Source organism: Erythrolamprus reginae, chromosome 2 (genome assembly GCF_031021105.1).
Source record: "Erythrolamprus reginae isolate rEryReg1 chromosome 2, rEryReg1.hap1, whole genome shotgun sequence".
NCBI classification, from domain to species: domain Eukaryota; kingdom Metazoa; phylum Chordata; class Lepidosauria; order Squamata; family Dipsadidae; genus Erythrolamprus; species Erythrolamprus reginae.
In genome coordinates this window covers 249,882,053-249,899,393 of record NC_091951.1, presented here as the reverse complement: position 1 = coordinate 249,899,393, position 17,341 = coordinate 249,882,053, and the positions used below count along the sequence as shown (strand labels likewise).

At 39.6% G+C, this 17,341-nt stretch overlaps 1 protein-coding gene across 1 annotated transcript in view; it reads left to right on the top strand.

The window, feature by feature from the left end:
- LPAR1 (lysophosphatidic acid receptor 1) overlaps positions 1-17,341 on the top strand; it is a 91,647-nt gene that overhangs the window by 35,564 nt on the left and 38,742 nt on the right. The window contains exon 2 of the mRNA XM_070742447.1: positions 4,396-4,576. Coding sequence (XP_070598548.1) covers positions 4,517-4,576 — 60 coding nt within the window. The 5' untranslated portion in view covers positions 4,396-4,516. The remainder of the gene's footprint in view (positions 1-4,395; positions 4,577-17,341) is intronic.

Here is a 17,341-nt window from a genome sequence, read left to right as displayed (position 1 = left end):
AAGATATTAAAGAAAGAGGAGGATTTGGCCTTCCAAATTGGAAATTATACTATCAGGCCGCTGCACTAACATGGCTTAGAGATTGGATAATCTTAGATAATAAAAGAATACTCGACCTAGAAGGACATGATTTAATGCTTGGATGGCACGCATTTTTATGGTATGATAAGGACAAAAACCATTCATATTTTAAAAGGCATACATTAAGGAAATACTTATTAGAAGTATGGAAAGACATAAAGAAGAATCATTTCTTAAGCATCCCAGATTGGTTAGCTCCTTTAGAAGCAATAACGCATCCAAAGTCTATAAAGGACAGGAAAATGACTTATAGATATAAAGAACTATTAAATGATCAGATGAAGCTTAAATCTAGAATTGAACTACAAGAAGAAGGGATAATAATAGATTGGTGGCACTATGCCCAGATCCGATCTAGATATCAGAAGGATAAAACTCTTTACATTTTCAATAAAAGTAAGAATCCTTTAACTACTTTAATAACCACCAACTCTACAAAAATGATAGGGAAAATATATAAACTACTTATTGCTCATAAAAATATAGAGTTGACTTTAAAAGATACTATGATAAGATGGTGTAGAAATATTGGCAAGGAAATAGATATAGACACATGGGAGAAAGTGTGGATCAATAATTGGAAAATGACTAAATCAGTTTCTTTAAAAGAAAATCAAATCAAAATGTTTTATAGATGGCATCTCCCACCAAATAGGATAGCAAAAATGTTTCCCAAAACATCCCCAATATGCTGGAAATGTAAGAAGGATATAGGAACTTATTATCATCAATGGTGGACATGTAGTAAAGCAAAATTATATTGGAAGATGATTGAAAAAATATTAAAAGAAATAATAAAACAAGATATAGATAATACCCCGGAATTTTATTTATTAGGTGTCACAACCCAGATCTATAAGAAAGAAATTTTTTATTTAATCATACATATATTAACTGCGGCTAGAATAATATATGCGCAAAACTGGAAAGGGGAGGAAATCCCCAAGGAAGAAGAGGTTATAGTTAAGATTTTAGATTGCGCTGAAATGGATATGATGACAAGAAGATTAAACGATCAAGAGGATACTAAATTTTACGAAACATGGAACAATGTTTATAAATGGATAGATAAGAAAAAATAAGATATATCGTTAGTGGTTGTTTTTTCTTTTTCTTTATTTTGTATTAGCTTTTACCTAGGTGATAATAACAGTAATATTAGTTTAAAAGGGTTTTTCGATGATTACGATATAGCTATGTATCTATAAGCAATATATCAAGATTTTCAAAGTATAATAGTTGAATTTAGTCTTACTGTTTGGATTGAAGGTTTAATATTACTTTACTATAGTAATCAGGATTATATTAAAGGTATTTTTCTTTTTATTTTTTTTTGGTAACTATGCTATACTAACCTTAATACCCACATTAAGATTTGTAAACTTTAACTCAAATTTATTAATTTTTTCTTCTTTTTTTAATATAATAGTTAATATATATGTATTCTTTTTCTATATTGGAATGTATACTTTCATAAAAAGCGGGGGAAATACACCCCCACTTTATGTTCATTGTTTGTATGTATTTGTTTGTCTTTTTATGAAAAATAATAAAAAAATTGATTAAAAAAAAAGAAAGAATTTCTCTCATCCTGCTGGGGCTGGCCATACAATGTGTTTTATTGATCAATCTGCCAAGTGTGCTGTTCAACACACAGGAGCTCTTTTCACCAAATTGTACAGATAATCCTTGACTTACAACAATTTGTTTAGTGGCTTTACATCACTGGAAAAAGTGATTTATGACTGTGGCATTGCGGCATCCCGATGGTCGTGTGATCAAAATTCAGGTCCTTGGCAAATGACTCATATTTAGAACAGTTTCAGTGTCCCGGGGGGGAGGAGTTGTCATGTGATCACCTTTTGCTAATTTCTATCAAGCAAAGTAAATGGGGAAGACAGATTCATTTTACAAACTATGTTACTAACTTATCAACCGCAGGGATTCACTTAACATCTGTGGCAAGAAAGGTCATAAAATGAGGCAAAGCAAATGTCTCACTTAGCGACATAAATTTTGAGCTTAATTGTGGGGATAGGTCAAGGGCTACTTGCACATGCCTGTGGTGCTTTTTTAAAAAATAAAGATGCAGACCCCTTCCACACATAAGACCTACCCTGAAGTCAGCTGAATATAAGTTTAGGCATTTGCAAAGAAGTTGGAAGTATTGGAATTATCCAGTCCTTCTCCCTATTACAGTGATAGTGAACCATTTTTACCTTGGGTGCCAAAAGAGCATGGGTGTGGGCTATTGCGCATGCGTGAGTGCCCACACACATAATTCAATGCCTGGGGAGGGCGAGAACAGTTTCTCCCGACCCCCAGAGGCCCTCTGGCGGTCGGAAACAACCTGTTTCCCAACTTCTCATGGGCCCAGTAGGCTTGTGTTTCGCCCTACCCAGGCTCCAAAGACTTCCCTGGAGACAAGGGAGGCAAAAACAACTTCCCCCATCCCACCCAGAGGCTCTCTGGATGCCAAAAACACCCTCCCAGAGCCTTTGTGCAAGCCAAAAATTGGCTACTAGGCTTACACATGCACGTTGAGCTAGGGCAATGGCTCATATGCCAGGAGATATGGCTATCTGTGCCATAGGTTCGCCATCACTGCCCTATAACATTCCCCATTACAGTGGTACCTCAAGATACGAACCCCTCATCTTACGAACAACTCGTGATACGAACCCGGGGTTCAGAAAAATTTTGCCTCTTCTTACGAACTTTTTTCGAGTTACGAACCAGCGTTCGGAGACTGCTGGGAAGCTGCGCAGCTGTTTTAAAAGGTGACAGCCGGGCGGCGGGGCTTCCCAGAAGCCTCCCGAACGCCGGTTCGTAACTCGAACAAAGTTCGTAAGAAGAGGCAAAATTTTTCTGAACCCCGGGTTCTGTTCGGGAGGTTGCTGGGAAGCCCCCCAGCCCGGCTGTCACCTTTTAAAACAGCCACGCCGCTTCCCAGCTGTTTCCCGAAGCTGAACGCCAAAGCCGAACTTCCACGTTCGGCTTCAGGAGACAGCTGGGAAGCGGCGCGGCTGTTTTAAAAGGTGACAGCCGGCCTGGGGGGCTTGCCAGCACCCCCCGAACCCTGAACCCAGGTTCGGGGGGTGCTGGGAAGCCCCCCAGGCCGGCTGTCACCTTTTAAAACAGCCGTGCCGCTTCCCAGCAGTCGCCGAAAGCTGTTTTTTGCGGGGGGGGGGGGGTTGGTTGCACGGATTAATTGACTTTACATTGTTTCCTATGGGAAACAATGTTTCGTCTTACGAACCTTTCGTCTTACGAACCTCCTCCTTGCACCAATTAAGTTCGTATCATGAGGTATTACTGTAGTTCCCAAATCTTCACCAATAAACTAGACGGTTTTGTTGAATGAAATAAAGTAAGAGACAAGGAAACTTTAGGGATATCTAACCAACAGTTTTCATCATGAAAGATACCTCCGTTGAGTTTGGGAAAGTTCCACTCTAAACCACCCCCACTACCTTAAAACCCAAGAAGCAGGAGGACCTACCATATAATGTGAAAGTATGTGGCACATCTAGATGGATAACACTTCAAACCATGAAATAAGTGGTATCTGATGGGAATTAGGATCATATTCCCATCTCCTCTTCATCTGAACTGAAATAAAGATTTAAAAGCTTCTGCTTCTAACCAGTGGCAAATTATAGGTTCCTATTACATACAAATGCAGCAAGCTATGCTTCCGCAACTAACAGTTTGTTGCACTTAAAGACAACAGGAAAATACTTATTGCTAATGAGGGACAGAAACTTCTAATCCCTTCCCCTACTGATGAAGGAAGGAGTATGCAAGATCAGGGCTATGATGTTTCTTCCCACTCTTCCAGTCTGTGGTTTGGGATAAGAACATTTAGCAACCCTACATTTTCCAGTAGGCAAAAGGACAAATACTGTATGTATATTTAACCTGCACAAAAGTTTCTGAATATTTTTAGGATTCTGGAGGCAGTGCTGACGTTAAGGCTAACCTACAACTTAAAAACTGTTGCTTGAATGTGCTTCCTAATTCTGTAGAAACTCAAATCCATGAGTTAATTTTTTGAAATTGTTTTTGAAATTTGATTTTAGTTTGCAACTTGTGATATATGTATTTATAAACGAAAGAATATGTTGTTAATGTAAAAACTGTTGAAAGTTGTACATGTTTTTCTATATTGACGTTTTGTATTATGCATTGAAAAATGTGTATGTTTTTATGCATTTTACCTTTTGTTAAATGGTGATTCATCTAAAAAGGTTGTGTTATTGAGAATTGTGTTTAATGTTTCCTAAGGTTTTAAAGTCTATTTCTGTCTTATAGGGATAAAAAGCAACATGACTGAGAACTGATCAACTGGTCAAGAATTTATTCATAACACCTGAAGCATAGAAGGCAGAAGGTTGTTGTTGTTTTTTAAAGAAATTCATTTTGCTGGGTAAATATGGCAGATCCTTCAGCGGAAGTACCTTTTTTTATGATGACGCAGCCAGAAATAATTGAAGTAAGTTGAAAAAGTTCTAAACTTAAACCATACCCTTTCATTTACAACTTTGATGCCTACAAACTGTCAGATTTTAAATATCTTAGATTTTATGTTATACGATCATGTGGCGATTTCCTTATAGCCAGAATGGCGAGTAAATTAATAAGGATTTATTAATAGCAATAGCATTTAGGTCTACATATTGCTTCCTAGTGTTTTGCAACCCTCTCTAAGCAGTTTACAGAGTCAGCAAATTGCCTCCAACAATTTGGATCCTGATGTTACAATCTCGGAAGGATAGAAGGCTGAGTCAACCTTGAGGCAGTCACAATCAAACTGCTAGCAGTGCAGTAAGTTAACCTGCAATACTGTATTCTAACCACCCCATGTGATTAGAATGGTTCTTTCATTCAAATGATTGTGCTGATCTTCTATTTTTTTTAAAAAAAAATTAAGCAATTTTGCTCTGAGGAAGTAATAAATAGAGGTCTGAAGATATAATTGTGACAGCTTTGGATGAGATTCAAATCCTTTCAAAAGCAAACAGAAACACAAATAGAGAAACTTCCGAGACTTTGTAGAATTTGAAACGTCTTTTATTTTCTTCTCACTTCAACACATGGAGTAAGTGGTGTTCAAAACATAAGTTATATCCAATAGGATGCTGGAATTGTTTTTGATACCTTTGCCTAGCCTGCCCTTGGTGAGGTGTCACTAAGGGGATTGCATTGCCACAGCATTCTCTTTACATAGTGGTTTTATACATAAATATGATCAAGGAAAATTTAGCACAGCCAGGAAAACCTTAGGGAAAATCTGTGCAACTTCCTTGTCTTGGAATAACCGTTCCCTGTAAGCTGTGCACGTGCGCGCGTGCGCGCGCCAAAATACCCCCGCGTGCACCTTTTTCCTCGGGCGCGCAGTCCCCATCCCCCTGCCAGCCCGCGGGGGAGGGGTGGGGGGGGCAGGTGGGGAGGCGTGGGCAGTAGAAGGGAGCCGCGGCCACACCTGCCTCTCCATGGTGCCTCCGGCCCCCTCGCGCTCCTGGCCTCTCGGCCCTGCCCCCCACCTGCCCGGCCTCTCTTTCTCCTCCGCTGCAAGAGAGGGGGGAGGGGCAGGTGTTCTCTGGAGGCTGGCGGGCGCGCGGGCCGGCGTGCGCTCTTCCCATCTCCCTGCCTGCGCGCCCGCCCGGAACATTCAAAGTAAGAGCGAAGGGTTTTCTTATTTTGAATGTTCCGGGCGGGTGGGCTGGCAGGGAGATTTGGGGAGTGCGTGCCGGCTGCCCCCCGAACACCTGGCCGCCCGCCCGCCCGCCGCTCACTGCCCGCTCCACCTCTCTTTCTCCTCCGCTGCAACACGGCGCCCGGCCACGCTCCTCCTCCCGGGAGCCCAGCTGAAAACAAAACGGCTCCAAAAGTCGGCTGGGCTCCTGGGAGGCGGAGCTTGGCCACGCGCCGTGTCTTCGCCTCTGCGCGCGGCTGCCGCCCTGCCGAAAACAAAACGGCTCCAAAAGTCGGCCGGGCTCCTGGGAGGCGGTGCGCGGCTACTTCCTCTTCGCTGCAGAGCCGCATGGAGGCGAAGACACGACCCCCGACCGACTTTTGGAGCCGTTTTGTTTTCAGCTGGGCTCCCGGGAGGCGGAGTGTGGCCGGGCACCGTGTCTTCGCCTCAGCGCGCCGCCTCCGCCCGGCCGAAAACAAAATGGCTCCAAAAGTCGGCCGGGCTCCCGGGAGGCGGTGCGCGGCTGCTTCCTTTTCATTGCAGAGCCGCCGGGCAGAGGCGAAGACAACGGCGCCCTCCACTCTCTCTCCATCTCTCTCTCTCTCTCTTTTTCTCTCTGTTGCCAGCGTGGTGAACGAGAGAGAAAGAGAGAGAGAGAGAAAGGAGGGGAGAGAGAATGAGAAAGAAAGCGAGAAAGCAAGCAAGAGAGAAAGACAGGGAAAGAAAGCAAGAGAGAGAGAAAGAGAGGGGGAAGGAGGAGGAGGGAAAGACATAGAGGGAGGGAAGGAGGGAGAGAGAAAGAACAAAAAAGAGAGGAAGGAAGGAAGAGAGAAAGGAAGAGGGATGGAGAGAGAGGGAATGAAAGATGAAGGAAGGGAGAGAGAAAGGGGGAGGGAGAGATAGAAAGGAGGGAGAAGGGGGTAGTTAGGGAGAGGGAAAAGGAAGGGCTTGGAGAAAGGGGGAAAGAAAGATAGAAAGGAAAGAGGGAGGGAAAGATAGAAAGAAAAGAGGGAGGGAGAGATAGAAAGGAAAGTAAGAGGGAGGAAGACATAGAAAGGATCGAATTATGGATGCAAGAACTTGCTCATGTGTGATAGCGCACGCCCACACTCACTCACTTACTTACTTACTTACTTACTTACTTACTTACTTACTTACTTACTTACTTACTTACTTACTTTATTTATTTATTTATTTATTTATTTATTTATTTATTTATTTATTTATACTTATATGCCGCCCAGTGCCAAAGGGACTGCCGCTCAGACACTATACTTTTCCGCTCACCCCGAAAAATAATTAGAGGTAACACTGCTTGGAATGTGAACAGACTACTGTCTTTTCGGGTCCAAAGATGGGTTACAAAAATGGTGGAAGGTCTTAAGCATAAAATTGATCAGGAAAGACTTAACCCTGCTGTTCTATTCGGAAAAACTCCCTAATCTTATGTTCCCGGGTCTATTTGACCCAGACTGCAAATTGATCATTTTAGGTACTTATATTTGGTCTTTTTGAAAGCTTTTTTCACCTGGAAACAAGTTTGAACATTTCTGCACACAATGGAATGAAAATTGAACTGAAAAAATTAATCCTTATTGGTTTATTTTGCACATAAATGTGCCTCCCCCCCATGTTTGTGAATTTGTTTTAGGTTTATTGATAATTTTGCCTGCAAAATGCATTCTATTTTACTAAAGTTGGTGTGGGATTGGTAGCTTGAACATTTCTGAACATAATGATATGAAAATTTAACTGGAAAAATTGATGCATATTCATTTATTTTGCAAATAAAAGTCTCTCCCGGCCTATTTTAATTGATATAAAATTATGCTGTTAATTTCAAACTTACATACTTGGTTTTAGTAAAATGGATTTCTTTCATAAGATTAGTTGTCTGGCTACAATATGCTTGCTTTTCAAAAGGATATTCCAAATATTTCTAGCCAAATATATATAAAAAGTGAAAATAATGGCACACAGCAAGGCCGGGGGGGGGGGCTTTTGTGGCAAAAATAAACCAATAAGAATCATTTTTTTCAGTTCATTTCTATTTTTCTTATGTTTAGGATTGTTCAATTTAGTATATCAAAACTTTTGGGGGGAAATTCCTTAGAGATTTGTAGCCTTAAAAAATATAAATTGACACGAAATTCAGAAAGAATGGGGGGAGGGGCTTTTTGATCAAAATAAAAATATAGGTTTCAATTTTTCCAGTTCAATTTTCATATCATTACGTTCATAAATGTTCAAACTAGTTTCCCAGTGGAAAAAGTTTTCAAAAAGACCAAATTCAAGTACCTAAAAAAAATCATTTTGGTCCGGGTCTATATGACCCGAATAGAGTAAACGTGACTTTTTTGTTTTCCCCAGAAAAAAATTAGCCCCCACCCCCACAAATATTTTTATGATGATCAGCATTGTTAAATTGAGTAAATGAATGCCTAAGATTTTAAAGAATATTTCGGATTTGGAGCATAAAAAAATAAAAAGTGAAAATGGTTGCAAGCAGCCAAGGGGGGCGGGAGGGCTTATTTCTGATTTTTAAAAAACAATAAGAATCATTTCTTTCAGTTCATTTATATTTTTCTTATATTCAGAAATGTTCAAACTACCAATCCCACACCAACTTTAGCAAAATTGACATTTTGCAAGCTAAACTATCCATAATTGAAAAATATTTCACAAAAACGGGGGGGGGGGATTCCATCAGCAAAATAAACCAATAAGAATTACTTTTTTCATTTCAATTTTCATATCATTGTGTACAGAAATGTTCAGACTACTTTCCAAGTGAAAAAAGTATTCAAAGTGACCAAACAGAACCACTTCAAATGAAGAGTTTTCGGTCCGGGTCAAGGGTGACCCGGGAACAGAAGAAGTGTGACTTTTTTTTTTCAGCAAGAAAGAAATCCCCCACCCCCCAAAAAAAATTCTCATAGAGAGAACCCCTGAAATGATGAAAAGTCATGAAATTTCAAGTTTCAGATATGCAGGGAAAAATTTTTACAGGGGACTCAAACTTGGCTTCGGGTCACATACGACCCGAACAGAACAGCAGTTAATGAACTCAATCTGTATAGGTTTTTTTTTTAGTTATATAATAAAGTGTATGTTTTGTATTAATGGAAATATTGCAACAATGATAGAAATAAGGCGGTAAAGAACATAACAAATATGTACATAAATTAAATAACCAGAGTAATTTTCCTTTTGCTTACTGTAATAGCCATAAGAAAGACTTTTGAGACAAAGTGTTTAATGGATGGGAATATTTTAATCCAAATACTGTATCTCTTTGTGTGTGTGAATGTTAGTTTGTATGTTGTGTTTATAGTTTTTTGTATTGTTTTTCTTTTTAATATATATACAGTATTTCAATATTTTTTTAAAAGATAGTATGTTCTAAAAATGTTTTTTTTCTAATATACTACCTGAGGAATTTGCATGTAGGTGATGAAGATTGCATCAATGAGCTTTGAGGAAGCAAACGCAAGTTTGTTGGCAATGTTGTGACTCTTGGTTCCGCTGGGTTTCCGGGGATAACATCCTCTTTTATATGGATTGTCATCATATAAAATTCCAGAAGAGGTCATGACAGCTGTCAGCCTTGATAGCTTCAAGGCAGGATTAGAAAGATTCATGGATGACAAGTGTATTGGTGGTTATTGAAACAGATGTCCATGTGCCGCCTCTATGTTGGTTGAGGCAGGCAGGATTCCCTTGAGTACCATTTGTTGGGGGTCAAGGGAAAGGGAGGGTTTTGCCTTCTTTTTCTGCTCAAGATCCCCATGTACAATTGGTGGGCCACTGTGTGACACAGAATGCTGGACTCGATGGGCTTTGGCCTGATTCAGCATGGCTCTTCTTGTGTTCTTATGTTCTTCATGCTTTTCCTTCACTTCTTTCCCTGTCCTGTCAAGCCTGTCCTTATGATAAAAGTGTACAGCTAATAAAAACATATGCATATACCGCACATTCTGAAACAATAAAATTAACTCATACATTATAGGTAAGGACACTAACTCTACAACATGAAGATTGGGACAAAAACAATTGGAAAAACTAATTCAATTTATTGAATGGCAGAAAATATGCATTAGAACCGAATGATGTATTTCTCGGTTCCTAGATTTTCTAATAAAGATGCATTATCCACATACAGTGATACCGTTGAATCATTGCCTGTGAGAGTTGGAATGTGCCTTAGAAATCATCTCATCCAATTTCTTACTCAGTCTAATTGAAGCATCCCTGACTGGTGGCCTTTGTTTACACACCTGTAGAAAGAAGACACTGTTGCATTGTAGAACAGTTTTTATTGTTAGAAAAGTATTCATCGTGTCCAATGAAATCTATTCCATTGTAATTTTAAGCCCATTGTTTTTTGTTTTATCTTCTCAACAATGTGTGGTTTCACTGTGTTGCGGTGGTTAAAGAGTAAGACTGGTACTGGAGAGACCCAGATTTTAATACACTGAAATTAGCTGGGTGGTTATGAGCCAGACATCTCTCTAAAACAAGCCCACTTCACAAAGTTGTTATGTGCGTGTATATGTGTGTGTGTGTTGGGGAGGGCGGAAATAGAGGAGGGAGTGTAATGCTTAATGCTCTGAGCTCCTGAATGGAAGATGGGATACAATTACACAAAAAAATAAACACAATTTTGCCCAGTCCTCTATATGAGACAAGTGTCATATCACCCCACTGTCTTATTTTCTCCAGACTTGAAATACACAGAATTTCCAGCAGTTCCTTAAAAAGTTTTCTTTCCAAGCCCCTTCTTGATTACTTTCCTATAGACATCCTCTAATTTATCAGCATCCTTTCTAAAATGAAGTCAGTGGGTTATAACATATTTTAATTTTTTTTTATTTATTCAATTTTTTAATGCCGCCCTTCTCCTTAGACTCAGGGCGGCTTGCAACATGTTAGCAATAGCACTTTTTAACAGAGCCAGCATATTGCCTCCACAATCCGGGTCCTCATTTTACCCATCTTGGAAGGATGGAAGGCTGAGTCAACCTTGAGCCGGTGATGAGATTTGAACTGCTGACCTGCAGATCTAGCAGTCGGCTTTAGTGGCCTGCAGTACTGCACTCTACCCACTGCGCCTCTTATATCTTATAACAATTTGGGGGAATTTGAACTTTTGGATAAGATTTTTGCAATAAATGTTTGGATATTTAAAATATTCCATTATTTTTGTCAGCCAGTTTGGGGTAGCAGTTAAGGAACCAGGCTAGATACTAGGAGACTCTTGAGTGCACAAAGCCATCTAAGAGACTTTGGGCCAGTCTCTCTCCCTCGGCCCTAGCAAATAGGCAATAGAAAACCATTTTCAGTCCAATTAGCAATGACTAGTCCAGGGAGTCACCAAGGGTCAAGACTGAATTGAAAGTGCATGCATATGCACACACATACAAGCACATATATAGATACGTACATATAATTTCTCTTGCTTGAAAGTTCTATATTATGGGCTAGGATGATGTTATCATATCTTCGGCCTGTTTTTGTCCATAGCACAAAATAATATTTTTATGGATACTGTATTCATACCCACATGCTCTCGAGTGGACACTCAGGCTGACATTCATGAATTTTAGAGCATGTTTGCACGTTCTTCACATATAATGCCATTCTTACTCCCCTCCCACACACACACTTTTTTTTCCTTGAGTGTCTTTTTGGATAAGTCATACTTTTCAGTCTTGGAATTTCATTTATAAACTTTATCCCACCAGATTTCAGTTATAGTGACCGTATTTTTCAGAGTATAAGATGCACCTTTGCACACACACCCCAAAAAAAGATGGTGGAAATGTCGTTGTGTCTTATACATCAAATACAGCCATTTTTATCTCCCAAACCCCGCACTCGCGTCCCACTTCCTGCTGGGGGAAGCCAAAAACATCACAATTTTTTGTAAAAAATTGGTCCGTTTTTTCAAAAAATGGGGTGGACAGACAGTTTTGGGAGGTCTGCAGAGTGTTCTGGGGGATGGGGAAGGCAAAAACACCCCTGTTTTGTGAAAAACGGGGCACACAGAGGGCATGGGAGGCTTGCAGAGTACTTCTGGGAGCTGGGGAGGACAAAATCTTTTTTTCCTTACTTGCCTCTTTGAAATCTTGGTGCATCTTATACAGTATTTCCAAAAATATGGTACTCAATCATCATTTGCCTTTCTACAGCAAGACTTCTAATTCTTCCTGTTTATTCCTGATGCAATACATTTTGCCAAGGGACTGGACTCCTTGGGATGTATCATTTGATTTATTCCTGATGATATTCACATGCTTGTTGCTCTGTTCCTCTATAGCCTGCATATTCCTCCCAATCTCATTCTTAGTATGCCCAGGGGCGGGCTACCATTCTGCATGTGCAGAAGCCGAATCTCACGTGAGGACATGCGTGTGTGAGATTTCTGGGCTTTGTTTGCTTCTGCTTTTGCCAGCTGCCACTCTCAGCGCTGTAGCAAGATTCCAGATGTTGCGCATATGCAGCAGCTGAAATCTTGCATGTGAATGTCCTTCCAGCGGCAAAAATTGCTGGTCTTTTTGCTTCCATGCATGCAAAAATACTGGTAATTTTTTACCAGAATCGCTCCAGTTGTGCGTGCATGGCGCATACATACCCGACAGCAATGGATCAAGCCTACGTGCTCCATTTCCACCGGCGGAACAGTGTTTCTGACCATTCCAGCTGCTGCCCATCACTGAGTCGTAAGTGCTCCAACACTGGACATTTTTAAGAGGAGATTGGACAAATAAAATTGTCTGAGTTGCTATAGAGTTTTCTGCTTGAGCAGATGGTTGACTAAAAGACCTCCAAGGCTCCTTCCAACTCTGTTATTTGGTCTGCTCTGTTCTGTTTTCTGTTCATTACACAACTGAATTTAAAGCCATATGGATTCTGTTTACAATGTACTTTCCAGACTAGTAGAATCCTTCCCAGTCTGGTGAGGTATAACCTAACTTTTTCTAGGAATCCCTCAATGTGGAAATATTTGCCAGCATCAAATATCCAAATGATTCCTGTCTACACAACTACTAGACTTCTCCCTTCTTGGGCCATGCTCTTTGTTCTGAATTTATAAAGAAAAAAACATCTGGCTGTCCAGCTCCTTTGTCCTGTTGCCAAGAACTTTGTTGGCTCTTGGAATGTCTTCATGGCTATGACTGGACACACCATTATTCCCACATGAATCAATAAGTCAGACAGAACTCTGAAAATAAAAGGTGATTACAGATGATTTTCTGTTCTTAACACATTCATTGGCATACACAATAAATACTTCTGCTTTTTAATCTTCATTGAATGTTAATATTGAAGGCTTCTCTTCAGTACTTTTGCACCATAAAGACTAAAACTTTACACATAAAAGCTTAACATCCCATTTTGATCAATGATCTTGCCTAAAAACACTCTATTCTCAGAGATTAAAAAAAGTGTTTTATTTCCTCTGAGACCATAGTTTAAATGCTGAATTAATAGCTAGGGGTTTTTTTGTTTGCCAAATAGATTTATTAACTATTTTTTGTCAATCTCACAAAAGTTTTTTCTGGGACTGAAAGTAGCACCATTTGAAATATTTAAAAATATATCTTGGGTAATCATTTTAATAAGCATAACTGATGCTAACCCAAGACAGTTTTAAAGTTTTCTCCTTTCAAAATATTGAATTTCTCACCACAATTTGATGTAACTATTTTCAAATAAATCTTTCTTAACTACCTGTAAAATATAGTCCCAAATGTTTTATTGGATCTTTTATTTAGTGGCAGCATGTTTCTTTCCGCACAAAGCTTTCTTTTATTGGAATAAATGTCTTATCTTTGTATTTACACATTTATATTATATCTTGAAAATTTACCAAAAGTTTTGTTTTAGTTAGCTGTTCATTACATTTTGAAGCAGCATCATAAGGTATGCATCATCTACAAGCATCATCTTTTGATGAGATAATACATTTGGTTCTATAAATATACTAAATTAATTGATGAATTTTACATTTTATAATTGTGAACTTTTAGTTGTTGAATATTTTTTTCTTTGTCCAGTTCTCATTCCTCTTTTTTCTGTATTGCAGTAGCTATTTATTCTTATATTTAAATGATTTAACAAATAGATTATTAAATATTAAAAAATCAGGTTTTTGGTCTATTCAGTCCACTATATTGATGACAACTTCCAGACAGAAGTTTTTCCAGCTGTTCCTGGGGTTGCTGGCATTGAACCAGAAAGCTTCTACATAGCACATTTACTTTACCATTGTGCTGCATCTCTTGGATAAAAAAATAAGTAAATAATCAAACTTATATACATCCACTGGGTGATTCCGTTTAACCCAACTCCAACAAGCAAGTATGCTATAACATCTCTATAATGTATAGGAATAAAATGTTTGAAGTATCCCTTTCAGAATGTCACACTTTGCATTATAAGCTACATTCATTTGTCTCTTCTTAACTTTCCATAAAACATATTATATCCCCCCTTTTAAAATGTGTATCTTTTTTTAAATATGTGTGTGTGTGTGTGTGTGTAGTAATTTCGGAATACATAAATAGTAAGAAAGGTCAGCATTTTCTTCCATTTTTAAAAAAATGAGTGGTTTGTGGAGGATTTAATCATAGTTTCCAACAGTTTCCAACAGGGACAGTGGCCGTTTGTAATCATAGCTTCCAATGAGATCTGGGTGACCTTTTGCATAAGTTGTATCACTTCCTTATTTATTTATTACAGTAACGCACATTCCCTTTGCTCTATGGATTGTCCAGTCTGGCAGTTGAAGTGCAGACAGTTGCTGAAGTTGGGAAACACTGCTCTAGACAAAAATTACATAATAGCAGGAATTATTAGAAAGGTTACAAAAAGAAACAGAATTGTAATACACTCTCATAGTTGTATAACACTCTCATAGTTTTTGCTCATGTATTTGCTACTGAAATAATAAATGAACACCTACATTGCCAAGAGCTGAAGTTTTAGGAAGTTAGTGCAAAGTCTGGATGGACATTAAAATATAATGCAGGAAGCAGAATGGATGCCAGTATTGGTATTCATCTTGCCCCACAAAACAGTCTATAGCTCTCTGATTTCTGGTGGGCAGTGATACGAGAAACACACATTCCCCAAAAGAATAAGAAAAAATATTTTAAGCCTAAAAGTTTAACACATGACTAGTCTTTAACACATAAATAAGAGCTGTCTTTTTTTTCTTATTGTAAAATCTGTATTATTAATAGTTTTACAGAGTTTTTAAAAATATAGAAAATGATGAGTGGTTTGCAGAAGAGATGCATATATGAAACAAGGAGGTAAAAAGTTAACAGCCATGTAAAAAGTACACACGAGCCTTATTTTAAAACAGAAGAAAAGACTTCCATGTTGGGAAGAGGGGATGGGGATATGGAAATTGTTCTTCATGCATACAATTATGAAAAGATTCAGCAAGAGAGAGACATCCCCTTCAGGGATTCTTTTGTGAGAGCACCAAATATGAGTAGGTACACTGGGAATAGATGCTCTGCCTCTCCTAGACTATTCTCAGTACATTTTACATATAGAAGGAAATGTGGACAAATTAGATCCTATTCCAGTGATGGAGAACAGTTTTTTCTTCAGGTGCCGAAAGCACGTATGTGCCCAGACCCATAATCTGCCCCGAGTCTTTGGAGAGGGGTGGCATACTAAATCATCATCATCATCATCATTATCATCATCATCATCACACCACCCCTCCCCCCCAGGCATACACGCATGACTTCCTCCCCATTTCCTGACTTCCGGTGGGCCCAGTAGGACCATTTTTTGCCCCCCCTAGAACTCCTCCGGAAGCCAGAAATGCCCCCATTTCCCCCTATTTTCATCCTCAACAGACTCCAGAGGCATCCCGGAGCCTGGGGAGGATGAAAATGGCTTCTCTTCTTCTCTCAGAGACCTTCTGGAGGTTAAAATTGCCCTCCCAGAGCTCCATGCAAGCCGAAAATCAGCTGGCCGATGCACACATGCTCACTAGAGCTGAGCTAGGACAACGGCTTGCATGTTGGCAGATATGCCTCTGCGTGCCGCAGGTTCACCATCACAGCCCTATTCTATCTGTTGATTTATGTAAAACTATGTCCATAGAGATTCTGAGATTACAATAATTAAAATACTGATTTTTTTAAAGGATTCCAATATTTTTGCTAGAGCTTCCTTGGTTAGAGCTAATTCTCCTCTGCAGAAATTCCCATTGCTATCGCAAGGTTGACAAAAACAGCAAGCAGAAGAATGAACTTGCTTCCTACCTGCAGAGCTTTTACAAAAAGAAGCCATTGGAAGAGGAGTGATTATTTCCTGATTATTCTCTTTTTATACCATGTAAGAAATGGAAATTTTATTTATTTATTCGATTTTTATGCCGCCCTTCTCCTTAGACTCAGGGCGGCTTACAACATGTTAGCAATAGCACTTTTTAAACAGAGCTAGGCTATTGCCCCCACAATCCGGGTCCTCATCTACTAGGTACATGCAGCAAGTCAGAAAATTTATTGTTATTATTTATTTATTATTTTGATTTCTAGGCCGCCCTTCTCCGGAGACTTAGGGCAGCTTACAACATAAAAAATAAATACATAGACTGTTCTGTCTGGGTGCCCCCAGACTTCAACACCAACTGGAAAAAGCAGCCAGACACGCTGGTAAAAGCAAAAGCACTTTATAGTTTGAAAAATAAATACAGAGAAAAACCTGTTCTTCCCAACAGGCAGGCTATGAGACTTCCCAGCAGAGTCCTGATGGCCAGACAATACAGCAGACTTCTTGCTGGCACACCCACCACTGTAGAGAATAAGACCCACACCTTTTCCCCCCAAGGTATTCAAAGTCACAAACCAGAATTCCAAGACGCCAAAGATCACAGCCAGATCCCAGGACTCCCAAAGATAATACTCCACAAGCCAGGAAGGGTGGGTCTGCCTTTTCAGCCTTTCCAGAGAGCACCACACCCAAACCCAGCTGTTGCCTCTTTAGTGCTGAAAGTACCTGGCTAATTGTCCCCTTCCTTGTGTTGCTCTTCTCTGCCAGAGATCGATTATTGCTTGTGCATTTTCATCTAAGGAATCCAGGCTGCTTGCTGGGGAGAGCTCCCTCTCGGGGGACTCTGGCTGTCCTCCCTCTCCCTCAGCCTGAGATTCCTCCTCCCCGTCTGCCTGAACCTCCTGTTCCTCATCCTCCCCCTCTGAGCAGGAAGCCGGAAGAGGATCAGCCATTCCCTGAGGGGCCTCAGACGGAATCACAACAATAGACATAGCATATTAGAAATCGAAGTCAAAACTAGACTAATTCAAAATCTAAAACCCATAAATGATATTAGCTTTAAAGGCTTTTATCATTGTTATTTTTATATGACACGGTATAAAAGTGGCAGTAGGTAGTTTTCTCCAGCCACCACGTCCATTAGTTGAAGTCTCTTAATAATAAAGAATGAAAATTTCAAATAAAATGACAATAAAGTGACAGTCAGCATACTTTATTTAACTTCTATCTTTCAACAATGTGGCCATCACAGAAATACTT